Genomic DNA, 17,136 nt, shown 5'->3' with positions numbered 1-17,136 from the left:
ATGTCATGCTGACATGCAGCTAATCAGCTGAATGGAGTGGTCCATTTCCAAAGCACACAGAGACAGAGACTGAATCTTCATCATCTTTATTCCCTTTTCCAGACTGACATTGACAGAAAACAGACTGCAATTAACAGCCCAGACAGAGGAAGCTGCACAAAATAACAGCTACAATGGCTTTTGAGTAAAACACTTGTGGAGATTTTCTCAATAACATGAGAATCCTGTCCTTCAAATAGTGACAAAAACCTTAAATTGGAACTGGCTGCTGAGCAGGAAGGAGATCTGATTTATTGAAGCAGAAATTTTGAAAGTTCACATTGTTTTGTACAGCTGACAGCCTTCAGCAACTTCAAGAGATTTTACTCAGCATCACAAATCAACCCTGTCCCAATCAAAAAGTCCCAGAATAGGGAGAGCATGAGGTTTGACACAGTGTAAAGCTCTATCTACACTGTCCCAATGAACTACCTTTACTCCTGAACCTCAGAAGTGTCTCCAAGCCAGTCCTGAGAAGGAAGAGAGTTGAAATTCAGTGCTGACAATGACCTTTGCCCTGCCAGCTCAGCCCTGTTCTATTTAAAGTTGTGTCTCCTCTGTGGACTGTCTCAAACACTCTACACACATTCTGATCTCCTGATGCTCTTGCTGAGGGGAGAGGGGAGGGTCACGTGGGTGAGGGCACAGGAGAAGCGAGCGTTGGACTCCCAGTCAGACCCAGAGAGGGTCAGCAGGCTGCTGACACTGTAGGTGCTGTCCGAAGCTCGCAGGTAGCTGCTGGTCTGAACCCCGTCCGAAATGACTGCACCGTCCTTCTTCCACTGCACCTCCAGCTCATCGGGATAGAAGTGATTGGCAAGGCACACCAGGGTGGCAGTGCCCTTGGCATTGACCTGCTCCGGGGAGGGGGGCAGCAGGGTCAGCTTGGGCTGAGAGTTCTCACGGCCTGAAAGACAAGAGAAACAATTTTAATCCCTGCCATTCAAAGGGATTTCAATTCTCAGAATATTCACTGGTAAAATGTTTGAATATTTGTCTCCAATACCTAATAAACCAGACAAAAGAATTTACATTTTTAAAATTGATTCTTGGGATATGAGTGTCACTGGCAGGAGCAGAATTTATTCCTCATCCCTAATTGCCCCTGAGAAGGTGATAGTGAAAGAGAAGGGACAATTTTGGACCATCGTTTGGGGAATGAATGTGGGCAGATGGAAGAGCTAAAAGATGGCGAGCATTTTAGTGAGAGTGATCAGAACTCAGTGAGATTGGAATTAAGGATGGAAATGGAGAACCATGGAGAAAGTGTAAAAGTTTTCATTTTACTAAATGTTTCGGTAATTTAGTAAAAGTGGACTGGAACCAGTGACATGATGGGAAATCAGTGTCAGGGCAGTGGGAGCCCTCAAGTGACAAGACAGAGATCATTCAGAATCTGTTCCCACAAAGAGTAAGGGTGGGACTCCCAAATCTAGACTCTTAGCCTGGGATGTCAAAAGGCAGCCAGTGTAGGGAAGACCAAACAGGGAAGGTGATGTTGGTTATCTGGAGATCAAACCTGCAGAAAGCTGAGAGGAGGATAGAAAATGCAGGATTAAAATTGAACAGGACCTGAGGAAGGCAAAGAGTTGACAGGATGAAATATGTCCAAATGAATCAGGGAAATCCTACCGAACAAGAGGATTGGGGTCATGTACTGACATGGATTGGGAACTGGTTGGCAGACAGGGCAGGAAGAACAAGTCTTTTTCTGAATGGCAGGTAGTTACCAGTTGGGGTACCACAGGGGCCAGTCCTTGGTACCCAGTTATTCATAATATAATAGAGTCATACAGTCAGAGAGACCCAAAAGACCCATCAGTCCATTGTGTACACATTGGTCAAAAAACAACAACCCAATAATTCTCATCCATTTTTCCAGCATGAGGGAATTAGATGTAGTATGTGTTCAAGAAGGAATTAGATATATTTCTTCGGATTAATGGGATCAAAGAATGTGGGGAGAAAGCAGGAACAGGGGATTATGTTGGATGATTGGCCATGATCATATTGAATGGTGGAGCAGGCTTGATGGGCTGAATGGCCTCCTATGTTTGATGTTTCTATCTGTTTCTCAGATATTGAAGGAACGTCTCTTGTCAATTTGAACCTGGAAGTCACATGTGTGTGGAGGTGGAAGATGTGGCCATGGTGATTAATGAATGCGGGTCAGTAAGGTGGTTAAGAAGACACATGGGATAAACTGTTTTTCTTTTTCCCTTGATGGAATGAGGTCATTGCTGGATCGGCAGCATTTATTGCCCATCCATAATCGCCCAGAGGGCAGTTTAGAGTCAACCACATTACTGTGGGTCTGGAGTCACATGGTAACGATGACCGTTTCCTTCCCTCAAGGTCATTTGTGAATCAGATGGCTTTTTCCTGACAATCAACGATGGTCATCATTAGACTCTTAATTCCAGATTCTTTTATTGAATTCACATTCCACCATCAGCTGTGGCAGGATTCTAACCCTGGTTTCCAGAACATTATCTAGACCTCTGGTTTAAGAGTTCAGTAATTATATCATTAGACCATCACCTCCCTCTATCATTTTTGGTTGAGAGCGAAAGCAAGGAGTTTGTTTATTCTGGAACTGTATAAAAGCCCAGTTAGAGCACAGTGAGTGAACTGTGTACGGCTCTGGTCACCACATTACAGGAAGGATGTGATCCCACTAGAGATGGGGACAGAGGAGGATTTTGTCAAAAATAGGGAGTTTTAGCTTTGAGGAATGATTGGTTTGGCTGGGATTGTATTCTTTGGAACACAGGAGGCTGAGGGAAGATTTGATCGAGGTGTGGAAAATGATGAGGGGCCTGGATAGAGTGGGTAGGAAGGACTGATTTCCATCAGCACAGAGGATGATAACCATGGGGAGAGATTGAAATTAATTGGACACAGAGTTCGAGGGGCATTGTGGAGTAATTGTTTTCAGCCAGAGACTGGTGGGATCTGGGAACACTGTCTGAAAGGGTTGGAGAAGCAGAAACCCTCATCATATTGAAAAAAAAACACTTGGATATTCATTTGAAACAGTGAAACCACAGCCTTATGGAGCAAGAGCTGGAAAGTGGGATGGAGCTCGATATCTCTTTAACAAATCTCCGATTAAGCTAGTCCCATTTTCCAGCATTTTGCGCATATCCCTCTAAACCCTCCCTATTCATGTACCCATCCTCTTAAATGTTGTAATCATACCATCCTCCACCTCTTCCTCTGGCAGCTCATTCTATACACACACCACCGACCACGGGAAAAAGTTGCCCCTTCAGCCCCTTTCAATTCTTTCCCCTGTCGCCTTCAACCTATGCCTCTAGAACTGGACTCCCCAACTATGAAAATAATACCTTCTCTACTCACCCTTTCAATGCCCCTCATGATTCTATAAACCACAAAATGGTCACAGCTCAGCCTCCAACAATCCAGGGAAATTAGATCCTATTCAACCTCTCCCAGTAGCTGAAAACCTCCAACCTTGGCAACATTCTTGTAAATCTTTTCTGAAGCATTTTAAGGTTCACAACATTTTTACTACAGCAGGGCAACCAGAATTACACACAGTATTCCAAACGTGACCTAACCAATGTCCTGTACAGCCGCAACAGCTCCCAGCCAATCAGACAAAGGAGAGTCTGAAGAAGTAATCTATTTGGATTTCCAGAAGGCCTTTGACATAAGGTACGAGCCCATAGAGTTAGGGGCAAGGTACTGGCATGGACTGAGGACTGGTAGGTTGATATAAAGCAGAGAGTGAGGAAAAATGGCAGCTGGTGACTAATAGAGTTCTGCAGGTGTTAATGTTGGCACCATAACTATTCATGTCATGCGTTAACAATCTGAATGAAGGAAGTGAAGACATTGTTGCTAAGTTTGCAGATGACATGAGATAGGTGGAGGGACAGGTAGTGTTGAGAAAGTGAGAAGGCTGTAAAAGGTCTGAGATAGGCTCAGAGAGTGGGCAAAGAAGTGGCAGATAGAATACAATGTGTTACAGTGTGAGGTTATGCACTTTGGTATTAAGAAGAGATGCAAAGGCTGTTTTCTAAATGAGGAAATGCTTTGGAAATCTAAAGCACAAACCTCATTCAGGTTTCTCTGAAGGTGAACAGGCAGGTCCAGTTTGTGCTTGGGAAGGGAAATGAAATGATAGCATTCATTTCAATTGGGCTAGAATACAAGAGCAGAGATGTAGTGCTGAGGCTGTGTAATGCTCTGGTCAGACCACTTTTGGAATATCATGAACAGATTTGGGACCCATATTCTAAGAAACGATGTGCTGTCATTGGAAGGGTTTACAAGAATGATCCTGGGGATGAAGGGCTTGTCATATGAGGCGTGGTTGAGGACTCTGAGTCTGTACTTGATGGAGTTTCGAAGGATGAAGAGGGATATTATTGAAATTTGCAGAATACTGATCAGCCTAGAAAGAGTGTATGCAGAGAAGATGTTTCCGAAAACAGGAGAGTCGAGGTAACCAAGGCACAGCCTCAGAATGAAGGGCCGACCCTTTCGAGCTGAGATAAGGAGGAATTTCTTCAGCCAAAGGGTGGGGAATCTGTGGAACTCATTGCTACAGAGGGAAGAGTGTATTTAAGACAGAGATAGATAGGTTTGTGATTGTTAAGGGGATCAAACATTCCCATGGAGCAGGCAGAAGAATGGGGATGAGAAGCATATCTGCCAAGATCAAATGGCAGAGCAGATTCAATGGGCTGAATGGCTGATTTCTGCTCCTATTTCTTAAAGTCTTCTGGAGAGTTTCCCCAAAACCCTGGAACACTGAACCCACTGGACTGTGAGCCCTGCTTTAGCTGTTTGTCATCAGAATGTTGCCAAGAGGTAACGAAAGAGTGGAGAGAATGTGCATCTATGTGGGAATTTCAGGATACTTTGCAGTTCCTGGAATACCATGAGTGTAGGAAGTGTGGTCAGTGACAGCAGTTGGAGCTCCGGGTTTCAGAGCTTGAGCAGCAGCTGGTATCAGTGCGGAGTGTCCGTGAGGCTGAGAGCTCTGTGGAGAGCACGTTTCTAGACGTTAAGAAAGATTATGTAAGGTATAGACAGGATAGATTGAGTGAATCCTTTATAAGAGTATAAAGGAAGTAGGAGTATACTGAAGAAAGAAATCAGGAGGGCAAAAAGGGGACATGAGATAGCTTTGGCAAATAGAATTAAGGAGAATCCAAAGGGATTTTACAAATACATTAAGGACAAAAGGGTAACTAGGGAGAGAATAGGTCCCTTCAAAGATCAGACAGGCAGCCTTTGTGTGGAGCCACAGAAAATGGGGAAGATACTAAATGAGTATTTTGCATCAGTATTTACTGTGGAAAAGGATATGAAAGATATAGACAGTAGGGAAATAAATGATGACATCTTGCAGAATGTCCATATTACAGAGGAGAAAGTGCTGGATGTCTTGGAACACATAAAAGTGGATAAATCCCCAGGACCTGATCAGGTGTACCCTCGAGCTCTGTAGGAAGTAGAGAAGTGATTGCTGGGCCTCTTGCTCAGATATTTGTATCATCGATAGTCACAGGTGAGGTGCCGGAAGACTGGAGGTTGGCTAACGAGGTGCTACTGTTTAAGAAGGGTGGTAAGGACAAGCCAGGGAACTATAGACCGGTGAGCCTGATGTCGGTGGTGGGCAAGTTGTTGGAGGGAATCCTGAGGGACAGGATGTACATGTATTTGGAAAGGCAAGGACTGATTAGGGATAGTAAACATGGCTTTGTGTGTGGGAAATCATGTCTCAAAAACTTGATTGAGTTTTTTGAGGAAGTAACAAAGAGGATTGATGAGGGCAGAACAATAGATGTAATCTGTATGGACTCCAGTAAGGTGTTTGATAAGGTTCCCCATGGGAGACTGATTAGCAAGGTTAGATCTCACGGAGTACAGAGGGAACTAGCCATTTGGATACAGAACTGGCTCAAAGGTAGAAGACAGAGCGTGGTGGTGGAGGGTTGTTTTTCAGTCTGTAGGCCTGTGACCAGTGGAGTGCCATAAGGATCGGTGCTGGGTCCTCTACTTTTTGTCATTTACATAAATGATTTGGATGCGAGCATAAGAGGTACAGTTAGTAAGTTTGCAGAAGACACCAAAATTAGAGGTGTAGGGGACAGCAAAGAGGGTTACCTCAGATCACAACAGCATCTTGACCAGATGGGCCAACGGGCTGAGAAGTGGCAGATGGAGTTGAATTCAGATAAATATGAGATGCTGCATTTTGGGAAAGCAAATCTTAGCAGGACTTATACACTTAATGGTAAGGTCCTCGGGAGTGTTGCCGAACAAAGAGTCCTTGGAGTGCAGGTTCATAGCTCCTTGAAAGTGGAGTCGCAGGTAGATAGGATTGTGAAGAAGGCGTTTGGTATGCTTTCATTTACTGGTCAGAGTATTCAGTACAGGGGTTGGGAGTCATGTTGCAGCTATGCAGTACATTGGTTAGGCCACTGTTGGAATATTGCGTGCAGTGCTGGTCTCCTTCCTATTGGAAAGATGTGAAACTTGAAAGGGATCAGAAAATATTTACAAGGATATTGCCAAGGTTAGAGGATTTGAGGTACAGGGAGAGGCTAAACAGGCTGGGGCTGTTTACCCCGGAGCATCGGAGGCTGAGGGGTGACCTTATAGAGGTTTACAAAATTATGAGGAGCATGGATAGGGTAAACAGGCAAATTCTTTTCCCTGGGGTTGGGGAGTCCAGAACTAGAGGGCATAGGTTTAGGGTGAGAGGGGAAAGATATAAAAGAGACCTACAGGGCAACCTTTTCACGCAGAGGGTGGTACGTGTATGGAATGAGCCGCCAGAGGAAGTGGTGGAGGCTGATACAATTGCAACATTTTAGAAGCATTTGGATGGGTATACGAATAGGAAGGGCTTGGAGGGATATGGGCCGTGTGCTGGCAGGTGGGTCTAGATTGGGTTGGGATATCTGATCGACATGGACAGGTTGGACCGAAGAGTCTGTTTCCGTGCTGTACATCACTAAGACTCTATGACTCTATGGTCACTCCGCAGCTTCAGAGTATGCAGGGACAGAGGGAATGGGGGAGCAGCAGACAGTCCAAAAGGACCAGGCAGCTAGTACAGGTATCCCCTTAATGAATGCCACTCTCCGACCAGGGTTCAGGTCAGAATCCTGACAAGAATGGTGGTTCATCTGGGAATTGCAGCCAGAACCAAGCCCATGGAGCCAAGGGGAGATTCAGCTGTACAGGGGGGCATAAGGAAGACTGGAAGAGCGATAGTGAGAGGAGATTTGAGAGTGAGGGCAATCGATAGGTGTTTCTGCAGCTGCAGATGGGAATCCAGGATGGTGTGTTGTCTCCCTGGTGCCAGGGTCAAGGATGTCACTGAGCAGCTGCAGAGCACCCTGAGGGGAGAGGGGCAACAGGCAGCAGTCGTGGTCCACATCGGTCCCAGTGACAGAGGGAGAAAAGGGATGTGGTCCTGCAGTCAGAATTTCGGGAGCTCAGGAGGGAATTAACTTCAGGAGCACAAAAATAGAAATCGTCACATTACTCGCAGTGCCCCATGAAAGTGAGAAGAGGAACAGGAGGATAACACAGGTGAATGTGGAGCTGGAAAGAGGGTCCAGGAGGGGGGGGGCTTTGGATTCTTGGGACAGTGGGACTGGGTCTCGGGGAGATGGGATCTGGACAGACCAGATGGCGTTGCTCCTGAACAGAGCTGGGACTGAGTTCCTTTGGGGTGATTTACTAGTGCTGTTGGAGAGGGATTAAACTAACTTGGCTGGGCCGTGGGATCCAGGAGGTGATATCAAAGAGGAACACCGAGGTCCACAGAATCATCAGTGCAGTCAATACAGCACCACCCAGTGGGAAGGATGTGGAGGAATACATTTGCAAGGAATTTACAGAGACCTGCAAATATAATAGAGTCATTATAATTAGGGTGGAAGGGGTGTCTTTAATTTCTGAATATAGACTGGGGTAGTAGCAGTGTAACGGGCAGAGAGGGGCCAGAGTTGTGAGAGTGTGTTCAGGTGAACTTTCTCCAGCCACATGTTTCCAGTCCAATGAGAAAGGAGGCTCTGTTCGATCTGGATCTTGGGAGGGAGGAGGCCCAAGTGCATCAAGTGTCAGTCAGAGGACATTTAGGGAAGAGTGATCATTGTATCACAAGGTTTAGGGCGACAGTGGAAAAGAACAAAGGCATTTTCAGGGTCAAACATACTCACTGGGGAAAATGCCAGCTTCCATGGCATATGGATGTATTGGATCTGAATAAAGTAGGGTCAAAGGTTGTCAGGAAAGTCCTGAAGAGAATAATAGAGGATGTGGACCACGGATAGTCAAGGTATATTTGAGGGAGGGCAAACAATTCCTAAACTCACTCGAGGGCAAACGTGGTAGAATTATGGTAAATAAGAAAAGGGCAGAAGAGTAACTAGAGAGAGATTAGGACCCCATGAAGGTGAACAATGTCCCTCTGGGTGGATCCACAGGAAATGGTTCAGATCCTAAATGAATATTCCGGGTCAGTATTTATCATGGAGAAAGACTTGGGAGTTTGGGAACTTGGGAAGTAAATAGCAATGTCTTGACACAAGTCCACATTATGGAAGAGGATTTATTAAAGTGCAAGACGGTAGATAAATCTCCAGGACCTGATCAGGTGTATCCCAGGACATTGTGGAAAGCTAGGAAAGAGATTGCTGGACCCCTTGCTGAGGTATGTTTATGATCGATAGCCATGAGTGAGGTGCTGGAGAACCAGAGAGGTTGGCTAATGTTAGCCATTATTTAAGAAAGGCTGTAAGGAAAAGCCAGGAACTATAAACTAGTGAGCCTGATGTCATTGCTGGGTAAGTTATTGGAGTGAATTCTGAGGGACAGGATTTACATGCATTTGGACAATCAATGCAGTTTTGTGCATGGTAATCGTGTCTCACGAACGTGATTGAGGTGGTTTGAAGAGAAGATTGATGTAGGCAGAACAGTAGACACTGTCTATATGGACCTCAGCAAAGCGTTTGACAAGGTTCCACATGACAGATTGGTTAGTAAGGTTAGACCACATGGGATCCAGGGGGACTAGCCATTTGGGTAAAACATTGGCTTGAAGATAGGAGACAGAGAATGTTGGAGAGAGTGAGGACTGCAGATGCTGGAGACCAGAGTTGAAAAGTGTGGTGCTGGAAAAGCGCAGCAGGCCAGGCAGCATCCGAGGAGCAGGAGAATCGACATTTCGGGCATAAGCCCTTCTTCAGGAATGAGGCTGGTGTGCCAAGCGGGCTGAGATAAAAGGTAGGGAGGGGGAGAATTTGGGGGAGGGGCACTGGGAATACGATAGTTGAAAGGAGGTGAGTGTGAGGGTGATAGGCCGGAGAGGGGGTGGGGGCGGAGAGGTCAGGAAGAAGAATGCAGGTCAAGAGGGCGGTGCTGAATCCGGGGGTTGGGACTGAGATAAGGTGGGGGGAGGGGAAATGAGGAAGCTGGAGAAATCTACATTCATCCCTTGTGGTTGGAGGGTTCCTAGGCGGAAGATGAGGTGCTCTTTCTCCAGGCATCGTGTTGCCAGGGTCTGGCGATGGAGGAGGCCAAGGACCTGCATGTCCTTGACGGAGTGGGAGGGGGAGTTAAAGTTCAGCCACGGGGCGGTTGGATTGGTTGGTGCGGGTGTCCCAGAGGTGTTCCCTGAAATGTTCTGCAAGTAGGCGGCCTGTTTCCCCAATGTAGAGGAGACCACATCAGGTGCAGCGGATACAGTAAATGATGTGTGTGGAGGTGCAGGTGAATTTGCGACAGATATGGAAGGATCCATTGGGGCCTTGGAGGAAGGTGAGGGGGGAAGGTGTGGGCGCAAGTTTTGTACTTCTTGCGGTTGCAGGGGAAGGTGCCGGGAGTGGAGGTTGGGTTGGTGGGGGGTCTGGACCTGACGAGGGAGTTGTGGAGGGAGTGGTCTCTCCGGAACGCTGGTTTCCAGCATCTGCAGTCCTCACTTTTGTCAATTTGCCACACCTCTGCCCATTTCCCCAAATAATCAAGGTCCCACTGTACTCTCAGATAAGCTTCTTCACTATCCACTGTCCCACCATTTACAAACTCGCCATAATTCCTATATTCACATCCAAATCATTTATTTAAATGATGAAAAGCCATGGACCCAGCACCGATCCTTGAGGCACACAGCTGATAACTCATCTCCAGTCTGAAAAGCAAGCCTTTACCAACATTCTCTGTTGAAAAGTGTGGTGCTGGAAAAGCGCAGCAGGTCAGGCAGCATCCGAGGAGCAAGAGAATCGACGTTTCGGGCATAAGCCCTTCTTCAGGAATGAGGCTGGTGTGCCAAGCGGGCTGAGATAAAAGGTGGGAAGGGGGGGGGGGGGGAATTTGCAGGCGGGGCACTGGAAATATATTGGTGGAAGGAGGTGAGGGTGAGGGTGATAGACCGGAGAGAGAGTGGGGGCGGAGACGTCGGGAAGAAGATTGCAGGTCAAGAGGGCTGCGCTGAATCTGGAGGCTCGACTAGAGGAATCCTGATGAAGGGCTTTTGCCCGAAACTTCGATTTTCCTGCTCCTCGGATGTTGCCTGACCTGCTGTGCTTTTCCAGCACCATTTTGATCTAAACATGTGGCAAATGGAGTTCAATTTAGATAAATGTGAGGTGTTGCATTTTGGAAAGTCAAACCAGGGCAGGAGTTCTACAGCTCATGGTAGGGCCCTGTGGAGTGTTGCTGAACAAAGAGACCTCAGGGTGCAGGGGTAGGGGCAGGGGCAGGTATACAGGCAGGAGCAGGGGCAGGGGCAGGGGCAGGGGCAGGGGCAGGTGCAGGGGCAGGGGCAGGGGCAGTGGCAGGTGCATTATTCCTTGACAGTGGAGTCACAGGGAGACAGGGCGATGAAGAAGGTGTTGGGTACACTTGCCTTTATTGGTCACTGCACTAAGTATCAGAGTTGGGACATCATTTGCAGCTGTACAGGAAATTGGTGAGCCTACTTTGGCAATAACATGAACAATTCTGATCATCCTGTGATAGGAAGGATGCTGTTAAACTTAAAATGCTGCAGAAAAGATTTACATGGATGTCGCCTGGAACTGGAGGGTTTGAGCTGTCGGAAGAGGCTCAATAGACGGGTTATATTTTCTGCAGGATCGGAGGCTGAGGGGTGGCCTTATAGATGTTTATAAAATCATGATGGACATGGACAGGATGTATATCCCAGGTCTTTTCCTTGGGAAGGAGAGTCCAAAACTAGAGGGCACAGGTTTAAGGTGAGAGGCAAAAGATCCAAAAGGGACCTGAGGGGTAACCTGTCACACAGGGGGTGGTGCGTGTATGGATTGAGCTGCCGGAGAAAGTGCTGGAGACGGATACAATTATAGCATTTAAAAGATGTTTGGATGGGTACATGGATAGGAAGGGTTTAGAGGGATGTGGGCAAAATGCTGGCAAATGGGATGAGGTCAGTTTTGGATATCTAGTTAGCATGGATAAGTTAGACCGAAAGATCTGTTTCCACGCTGTATGACTCCATGACCATGAGAGGCCGGAAAAGCTGAGACCTTTTACCTTGAAGTGCCGGAGGCTGAGGAGTGACCTTATAGAGGTTTATAAAATCATGTGGGACATAAATAATGTGAATAATGCAGGAAGGAGGTGAATGTTTTGTAGAGATGGCAAACATATGCCCAAAGATCATTCCAGGGATGAGGAACATCAGTTATGAAGATAGATTGGAAAATTTGGGACTGTCTTCTTTGGAGAAAGTTACAGATCACACAACACCAGGTTATAGTCCAACAGGTTAATGTGGAAGCACTAGCTTTTGGAGCACCGCTGACAACCACCTGATGAAGGAGGGGCGCTCCGAAAGCCAGTGCTTCCAAATAAACCCCCTGTTGGACTATAACCTGTGTTGTGTGATTTTTAACTTTGTCCACCCCAGTCCAACACTGGCACCTCTAATTTTTTGGAGAAGGCGGCGAGGAGAATTGTTCTAGAAATTCAAAATCAGGAGGGGCCTGGACAGTGTAAATAGGGAGAAAATGATTCCACTTGTGAAAGGATTAAGATTGAAAGTAATTGGATAAGTAACAAAAGTGAAATGAGGAAAAGAATTTTCAGCCAGTGAGTGGTTGAGGTGTGGAATGCACTGCCTGAGAGTGTGGTGGAGGCAGCTTCAATTGAAACATTCCGAAGGGAATGAGACTGTTATTTGAAAAGGAACAATGTGCAGGGTGACAGGGAGAAGGCAGGAGAATGACACTCGATAAATTGCTCATTCAGAGAGCCAGTACAGACAGGATGGACAGAATAGCCTCCTTGTGCACTGTAACAATTCTGTAACTGTGTGATTGAGCAGAGTTAAAGCTGTGGGAGGTGGGAGCTTGGTGTCTCACTGTGCTGCTGCTGCTGCTGCTGCTGCTGCTGAGGTCAGTGAGATCAGAGACTGGGACATGGAGCCAGAGCTCACATCAAACTCTGCCCGTGTCCGTCACACTGAGACTGGCAGGAGGCTACTCACTGATTTCACTCCATGCTGCAGGAATGGGACCACAGGCTGCAAATGGACAGAGCTCCTCCACACGGTGAGTAAAACTTACTGACTTATATCTTGCTGCTTAAAGGGGGCAATGGAATTAAAGAAATACAGCTGGATACCCTGTTAGACACAGTGCTCCTCAATCAACCATTTCATTCACTGCAGCTCCCCACTAACACCTTCAACAATTCAGTACTTGTGTCTTAGAAATTGTGTTTAGAAATTGAAAGGGTTAATAATGGAGGATTGAGGTTGACTTACTCAGTCTGAGCTTGGTTCCTTTACCGAACGTGCAAGGCCGCCTGTTGTGCTGCTTACAGTAATAGTCAGCGACATCCTCATTCTGAACGTTGCTGATTGTCAGGGTGAAACTGGTCCCATATCCACTGCCAGTGAATCGCTCGGACACTCTTGTGTTTCGAGTTGTTGCTTCATAGATCAGGAGAGAGGGTTTCTGTCCTTCTCGCTGCTGGTACCAGCTGAGGTCATTTGTAATATCTTGACTGGCCGTACAGGTGATGGTTGTGGTCTGGCCCAGTCCCACTGACAGCACCGGGGGTGACTGGGTCATGATGATGTCCCCACTGATACCTGAGGGGTCAGAGAGAAACACAGTGAAGTCAGAACTGTCACAGAAAGAGACTGCGAAATGAGAGATTGTTGGAGACACTGAGCATTCCTCCGGTTTCAGCATTTTCCCTTCAATGACAAGTCAGTGGAATTGAAGTGAAATGGAGAGCAGCTAAAGATTCAAGGTGGAAGGAGAGAGATTTGTACCTGTGACACAGAATGCCAGGGGCCAGATCAGCTGGATGTGTGAAATCATGGTGTGTGCCCCTGTCCCTGGGCCCGGTTCCTGATAAACTCTCCCTTCACTGGGCTCTGCTTTATAAAGCTGCAGCCTGTGAGAGTCTGACTGGGTGTTCCTCAGTATGTAAATGGAATCAGGCAGAGAGAGCCACGTCAGCCCCTCACACTTTCAATGTCTCGATGGTTTGTGACTCAACCAGCCTTTCAGGCAGTGAGTTCCAGACTCCCACCACCCTCTGGGTAAAAACATTCCTCAATTCTCCTCTCAGGGTCTACCTCAACTGAACCTGAACTCACTTGAGTTGAGAAGGATGAGAGGAGGTCTGACTGCAATGTATAACATTCTAACAGGGCTGGACAGACTTGATGCTGGAAGGAGGTTTCCCAAAGTTGGGGAGTCTGGAATCAGGTGCCACAGTTTCAGGGGGACATTGGGTTGACCGTTTTGGATTCAGATGAGGAAACATTTCTTCACTTAGAGGATGGTTAACAAGTGGAATTCTCTACCAGAGAAGGCTGTTGAGGACAAAGGACTGAATATATTCAAGAAAAAGACAGAGGTAATTCTTTTGCATTTTAACAACATCAAGGGGTATGGGAAGATGGTAGGAATATGGAATTAAGTCAGAGGGCTATCCATGATCATATTGGATGACAGAGATACTCAAAGGGCTGAATTCTTACTATATTTCTATGTCTGTGTTACCTTGAATCTCTGCCCCTTGGTATTGTTCCCTCTACGATGGAAAAGGTGCCTTCCTACCCACACTATCACTGCATCTCATAATCTTACAGCCCTCTGTCAGGTCCCCTCTCAACCTTCACTGCTCCAAGGAAAACAACCCCAGACTTTCTAATCTTTCCTCATCGCTCAGAGCCTCTAGGCCAGGCAGCGTCCTGGGAAATCTCCTCTGTACCCTCTCTAGTACAATCACATCCTTCCCAGAATGTGGTGTCCAGAACGTGTCTCGCTCTCTCTCTCTATCACTGTCTCTCTGTTTCACATCTGCCATGTCTTTCTCTCTACATCTCTCTCCCACTCTTAATCTCTCTCATATTCTATCTCTCCCACTCTGTCTCATAGCCACTCTCTCTAACTCTCATTTGCTTCTTCACTCTGTCTCACAATCTCCATTTCTTCACCTCTCACTGTTTCCCTCATTCAATCCCTCTCCCTCACTCCCTCCAATTGTGATCTGCCGCTCTCTATTCCTTCCTCTTTTACTCTTCCTCCCTCTCTTTTGTCTCTACAGTCTCTCTCTCTCTCTCTCCTGCACTCCGTCTCAAATCCTACTCTTGTCTCTCTCTCTCTCTCTCAATCACTCACAACTCAACCCTTCTATCCTGATTCCCTTCACTCTTAGTCTCACACTCTCTTTCTCTTTCTCTGTCTGTTTCTCTCTTTCTCTCTCTCCATCCCTCTCAGTATCATCTTATTTCTTTCTCTCTATCCCTCAACCTCACCATTTCTACCTCCCTCTACCTCTCACTCGCTCGCTTCATACATCTCACACTGTCTCAGACACTCCTCATTCTCTATTTCTCACCCTCTCACACACACTCTTTCCCTCTATCTCTCTCACTGACTCTCTTCTCTCTCTTTTCCACAGTCTGCCAGGTGGCAATATTTAAACGCAGGGCGAATCCCCCTCTGCTTTGCCTCAAGAGTGGGTGTTAACCATTGACCCCAGAGGCATGTCTTCTCCTGGAGTAAGGTTCCATTTCCCACATCGAGTAGGTTTTGGCCTCTCTCAGGAAGATGGACAGATTCTTGTCAAATGAAGGGCAGTTCTGTGCTGTTGGCCTATTCTCACTGGGCACTGGTTTGGACACAAAGCGCATTCCATGAAGGCCCAGCAGAGAGAGGAGACCCTCAGGCCATCAGTGTGAGCTGGAGGGACAGGACAGGCTCTGACCAACTGACCCAGCCTGACAATCACAACATGTTCCAATCTCTTCCCCTCTCCTACCCCTCTCCTTCCCTTTCCATGATCAGTCTCCAGGTCAGAGTGTTTCACTGGGATGAGAGCTGGACAATTACATAGTTACAACAGAATGGAACTCAGCCCCATACCCACCATGGTGTCCATGACCCACTGGACTCTCCAAAAGGGGCCAGCAAACATGGAACTCCTTCCACTGGACAGTCTGCTAATAAATATGGACCACCCTGCAATAGACACTATTAAATATGGGCATCCTTCCCACTGGACCCTCCAATAGAAACCAGCAAACTGGGACTTCCTTCCCAATGGACAGTCCAATGGAGACCAGTAAACATGGACATCCATACCATTGGAACATCCAATAGATACCAGTAAACATGGGCCTCCTTTCCACTGGACTGTCCAGCAGAGACCAGTCAACACGAGCCTCCTTCCTACTGGATGTTCGAACAGATAGCAGGAACCATGGGCCTCCTTCCCCCTGTACCTTCCAATAGAGACCACTAGATATGTGTCTCATTCCTGCTGGAATCTCTAACTGAGATCAATAAACATGGGCCTTCTTCCCATTAGACCTTCCAGTATCTCAGCATTAAATCCCAAATAGGCCTCTGATTTCCATTCCCACAACATTGTCCGCCTCTGCAATACATCAGCCCCTTGACCACAGAATCCTTCATTCCTGTTTGTCCCACTCCATGATTCCGATGTCCTCTCCCAGCTTCCCCCATCCATGCTCCATAAACCCCAATTGTCTGAAATGGAGTGGTCCCTTCCCTGTCTCACATCAAGGAGGAGATGGACAGATTTTTAATGAGTAATGGGTTAAAGGATGATGGAGAGTGAGCAGGAAAGTGGAGTTGAGGCTGTGATGGGATCATGCATGATTGTATTAAATGGTGGAGTGGGCTCGAGGGGCTGAATTGCCTGCTCCTGCTCCTAGTTCTTATGTTCATCCATCCCCTCCCCCATTCCTCTTACTGCAACTTTGTGAACCCTCTTGAAATGTTTTGGACATTGAAGGTGCGATGTGAATTCAAGATCTGTGTGGATTTTATGTGGGGACAGAATTGTACAGGGGGAGTGATAGCTCCAGCAAGTGAACATCCTGCTGAGAGGCTCCAGCCTTCCATATACAGAATGGGGAAGTGGGGGAGGTCAGAATATACTGTCAGGGTCCATGACACTCTCCCCCAGCAATGTGAATGGCTTTGAACTGCCCTCTGAAATAACTGATCAAGGCACTCAGTTGTATCAATCGTGATGACATTTCAACAAAGAAATAAAATGGGACAGACCACCCAGCATCGATCTAAACACCAAAAAGACAACGAAAGAAATAGCCCTGTCTACCCTGCTCCATCCTCCTTACTGAATCTGGGGGCTAGTGCCAAATTCAGGAGAGCTGTCTCACAGACTAGTCAAGCAACAGCCTGACACAGTCACACTCACAGAATCATACCTTACAGACAATGTCCCAGACACCGCCATCATTGTCCCTGAATGTGTCCTGTCCCACCAGAAGGGCAGACCCAGCAGAGCTGGCAGCACAGTGGTGTACAGCCAGGAGGGAGTTACCTTGGGAGTCCTCTCCGCTGACTCCAGACCCCATGGAGTCTCATGACACCAGGTTAAACATGGGTGAGGAAACCTCCTGTTGATCAGTACATGACGGAAGCACTGAGGGTGATGACAGCACAGAATGTACTCTGGGTGGGGGATTTCAATGCCCACCACTGAGAGTGGCTCAGCAGTAGCATTACTGATCGAGCTGGTCGGGTCCTAAAGGACAAAGCTGCAGGACTGGGCCTGCAGCTG

General features: G+C 47.1%; 1 pseudogene and 1 gene segment (V, D, J or C); one reads left to right on the top strand and one right to left on the bottom strand.

Moving 5' to 3' along the window:
• Positions 1 to 17,136, top strand: part of LOC148149271 (centrosome-associated protein 350-like) — a 1,440,514-nt pseudogene that overhangs the window by 1,324,335 nt on the left and 99,043 nt on the right.
• LOC148149272 (Ig kappa chain V region Mem5-like) lies at positions 78 to 13,402 on the bottom strand. The segment is given in 3 exon segments: positions 78 to 946; positions 12,824 to 13,153; positions 13,340 to 13,402. Coding segments are annotated over 3 exon segments (708 nt in total).

The sequence above is a fragment of the Chiloscyllium plagiosum genome, unplaced genomic scaffold, assembly GCF_037043375.1.
Source record: "Chiloscyllium plagiosum isolate Xiang-an unplaced genomic scaffold, Cpla_swu_hap1 HiC_scaffold_9, whole genome shotgun sequence".
Lineage (NCBI taxonomy): Eukaryota > Metazoa > Chordata > Chondrichthyes > Orectolobiformes > Hemiscylliidae > Chiloscyllium > Chiloscyllium plagiosum.
This window is presented reverse-complemented; position numbering and strand designations above follow the sequence as displayed.